We start from the raw sequence: 3,907 nt of genomic DNA, 5'->3' as shown, positions 1-3,907 counted from the left end.
CGGGGGGGGGGGGGGGGGGGGGGGGGGGGGGGGGGGTAGCGGGGGCGACGCGAGACAAGTGAGATCGCCCTGCACCAGCGCGCCCGGGGCCCGAGCGAGGGGGTGGGGGGGGGCTTCTCGTGGTGTCCCTCCTGGGAAAGGGGCTCAGGCTGGTCGCGCGCGCCGAAACAGCCCCGGCATCTGTGACCCAACGCGGTGTTTTGGTTTCGCCGTGCACCGCCTTCCGCCAGACCATTCTCTTGGGGCGGCGATCCCCCCCCCCCCCCGCCGGCATGTCCCCGCCTCGCCCGGCCCCCTCCGTCCGGACCCGGCTCGGTCTGGGCCAACCCCCCAGCAGGCCGATGGGAGCCCAGATGGATCCCCCCCCCCCCGGCCACCGTCCCCCGAGCTGCCCGCGGCGAGAGACCCAGGCAACAGGACGGAGGGGCTCGGAGAGCTGGGCCCCCTCGAAGGTGCCGGGGGGGGGGAGGGGGACATCTCGTCCTCCTGCCCCCTCTCCACCTCGCCCCCCCTCGCTGGGAGCCGGCGGGGCCTGTCTGCGCCAGGCTGCGACGCGCGTCCTCGCCAGCCGGCTGGGTCCGGTCGGTTGACGCAACACCGCCGGCGGCCCGCCATCCCCTCCGGGCAGCCTCGCCAGTGGGGGTTGGCAGGGGGATCTTGTCCCCGCCCCCCCGCCCCCCCGCCCCCCCGCCCCCCGGCCCTGGCGCAGGGAGAGCGATCTGGCATGCGTGGTGTTTTCGGCCGGTGGCCGGCCACCGGCCGGTCCGCACACCGGGGCACCCATCTTCCTTGCATCCTCCCCTCCTTGTCTTTCTCCCTCTGCCTCGCCGAAGCACCTGCCTCGGCCTCCTCGCTCGCCCTCCCCCCTTCGCCCCGCCACCCGCCCTCTCGCCACCGCCGCCCTCGGAGGAGAGCGCGCCGCCATCCCCAGCCAGCGAGCTTTCGCTCCCGCCTCCCCCCCTCCAACCCAACCCCAATCGCACCGATGGAGACCGTTGACATCCCCAAGAGGTCGGTCTACCGGATGACCGTCCCGGTCAATGGGCCGAACCGCTGCATGCTCATTTGGAAGTTCAGCATCGCCCGGAAGGTGCGCGCACATGCCCCCCCCCCGTGCACCATCGCCGCGGCCACCCGCTCCGCGCCATGCTCCCTGATATGCGGCACTTGTGGCCGATGTGTGTCCCGCCCCGCTGACGGCCCCCGCCGCACCTCCCTGCCGCCATCTGGCACCCGGCCACCCGCACACACCAGTGCATTGGCTTCTCGATCACCCGGCAGCGCGCCACCGACAAGGTGTTCACCGAGGTTCTGCCGATGTCGCGCACCGACGGCCACGAGGTACGCCTCGCAGCGGCCTCGCAGCGGCCCTGCGCCCGCCCCCGCCCGGTCTCCCGGCTGTGGCTGCTGGCTTTGGCTAACCCTCCATATCGCTGCACGTCCTCCCCTTTCCGCGGGTCCTGGCCCTGGCCCCATCCGCCCCTGGTGCATCGCCGGCCGCCTCCCGTTCCACAGGGCTCCCTGATCATCGACGAGCCGGCGGTCTACCTGTTCGTCTTCAACAACTCCTTCTCCAAGATCACCACCAAGCGCCTGAGCTTCATTGTGGAGGTGCGCAAGCTGCCGGAGCTGATGGCCGGGGCTGGCCTCCTTCCCGGGTCCCCGTCGGCCAGCGTGGCTGGGCAAATCTCCGCCGAGCTGGAGGTTCCGGCCGAGCAGTCGCCGCTGCCCGGAACAGGCGCCAGCGCCGAGCTCGCCGCCGCCGAGGCCGGCGCCTCGCACAGCACTGCCACGTCGGTGAAAACCAACTCCGGCACCGTGGCCGCCACGTCGGCCTCCTCCTCGCCCACTCCGCAGCAGCTGCCCCTGCGCCTGCAGGGGACCACCCAGGGTGCCGAGTCCGAGGACATTGAGGTGTGCGGCTGGGTCCTGAAGCGCAAGCGCCAGAAGGGCATCCACGGTATGTGCCCACATGTCGCCACATCTCTGCTTGCCTTCCCCGTCCGACGCTCCTTTTCCCGGCTCCCGGCGCCCATGTTGACTTCTGTTCCCCGTCCCTGGTCTTTTGCTTGATCCTCTCTCCCTCTCTCTGACTGTCTCTTCTCGTCTCTCTCTCTCTCTCTCTCTCTCTCTCTATCGGCCTCTCCTGCCCCCTCTGCATCCCCCCTCCCCTCCCCCGCCTCTCCCGCCCCGCCTCCCCGTCACCGCCCGGCTGCAGCCTGGTCCAAGCGCTGGCTGACCCTGCGCAGTGGTGGCCTGCTGAGCTACCACAAGACGCCGTCCAGCAACTGCCGCGGCATCTTCGCCCTGTCCTGCGCATATGTCTCGGCGAATGCCCCCTCGAGGCAACTGATCGTGGACACCGGCAACTCGGTGCTGCGCATCCGGGTGCCGGAAAGCGCGGAGTTCCTCAAGTGGGTGCGCGCCCTGTCCCGGTATCGGGCGGTCCGCGGTGCGGATCATCCAATGCTCCGGGATGCCGTGGCCGATGTGACCCCGTCGGCGGGCGAGCCGGCCAAGCCACACCTGGCAACGGCCGACGGGGCCGGGCTCGGGGCCGGTGCCGGGGTGGTCATCCCTGGCGGTGTTGGTGCCGTGGCGCCCGGCGCCCCGAGCAAGATCGACGATGTGCACTTCGACCTGGAGGTGGCGCGTGTGAAGCTGGATGTGGCAGACGATGCGCTGTCCTTTGCCTCGGGGCTGCTGCTGGCACACCAGGCGGTCCTGGGTCCGGCAGCGGCGGCCGCCCTGAGCCGTGTCGTGGCCGATGGCCATCACCATGGCGGGGACTCGGACTCCAGTGATGACGATGAGTCGGAGCCCTCGCTGTCGGCGGATCTCGCCTCGCCGACGATGGCCATTGCCGGTGTCGGGGCTTCTGCCTCCGGGCCGCTGGCCGGCTCCCCGGAGGACGCGTTGGTGCGTCTGCTGGACGCGTTGCAGGCCCTGCGCAGCGCGTACAGCCTGCTGTCTCTGTCGGAGCGCTCGTTGGCCCAGCACCTTCCGGCGTCCGGCACGTCCGGGGTCTTGCTCACTGGGTCTGGCCGTCTGCCGAGTGTGGCCCCTGTCGGTGCGTGCGGTCTGCCCTCTTGCCTCGGTGTCTCGCCTCGGTGTCTGGGTTTTTTTTCCCCCCCCCCTCCCTCTCACTCTTCCCTCTGCGGGCGCTTCTCCGTCTCCCCACGAGAATCGCAATGGCTCACCATCCGTCCCCCTCTTTTTTTTCCTCTCCTCTTCGTCACAGTCGCTACGGACCCGCGCTTCCTGGCCGATAGTGACGAGGACTTCTTCGATGCGCAGGAGGCCAGCGACAGTGACTCGTCCGACGATGATATGGACCTGGGTGCCGGCGAGTCGGTGGACGTGGTCAATCGTGTTGTTATTCCCCAGGCGGCGACCGCGCCGGCCGCCGCGGCTGCCACGGCCCTGACACCGGCACCCGCCGGTCTGCGGCCAACCGGCATGACCACAGTGCGTGCTCCTGCACTGGCTTCTTCCTCCCTCGCCTGCCTCTGCGCGGGTGCCGCCCCCTCCCCCCCCCCCCCACCTCACACGTGCCTCGTACACCGCATGCATGGTCATCGCCTGACACCTGTGCCTTCAACCGCAAACCACCTTTGTTCCCCCCCCCCCTCTCTCTCTCTCTCTCGCCCGCAACAGAGCGTTCCCCGACTGGCGCGCAAGACCCTGCTGGTTCCATCGCCGGCCGAGGTGCCGGACGTCGGGCTATTTGGCCTGCTTCGCAAGAGCCTCGGCAAGGACATGAGCCGCATCTCCATGCCGGTTGTCCTGAATGAGCCGCTCAACGTCATGCAGAACCTCTGCGAGGATTTGGAGTATGCAGCCCTACTGAACCAGGTGCGTGTGGTGTCTTGCGCTCGTGACTGCCCCCTTCCGCGCTCCCCGCCCC

The 3,907-nt window shown here is 70.1% G+C and overlaps 1 protein-coding gene across 1 annotated transcript in view; it reads left to right on the top strand.

The window, feature by feature from the left end:
* Positions 1 to 789: 789 nt before the first annotated feature.
* The window catches only part of H696_04212 (hypothetical protein), an 8,739-nt gene continuing 5,621 nt past the window's right edge, over positions 790 to 3,907 (top strand). The window contains exons 1-6 of the mRNA XM_009498089.1: positions 790 to 1,090; positions 1,255 to 1,341; positions 1,516 to 1,960; positions 2,219 to 3,070; positions 3,242 to 3,468; positions 3,658 to 3,855. Of these exons, the coding sequence (XP_009496364.1) occupies positions 986 to 1,090; positions 1,255 to 1,341; positions 1,516 to 1,960; positions 2,219 to 3,070; positions 3,242 to 3,468; positions 3,658 to 3,855 (1,914 nt within the window). The 5' untranslated portion in view covers positions 790 to 985. The remainder of the gene's footprint in view (positions 1,091 to 1,254; positions 1,342 to 1,515; positions 1,961 to 2,218; positions 3,071 to 3,241; positions 3,469 to 3,657; positions 3,856 to 3,907) is intronic.

The sequence above is a fragment of the Fonticula alba genome (assembly GCF_000388065.1).
Source record: "Fonticula alba strain ATCC 38817 unplaced genomic scaffold supercont2.7, whole genome shotgun sequence".
Classification (NCBI taxonomy): domain Eukaryota; order Rotosphaerida; family Fonticulaceae; genus Fonticula; species Fonticula alba.
The sequence above is the reverse complement of the archived record's forward strand: the minus strand, read 5'-3'. Positions and strand labels throughout refer to the sequence as shown.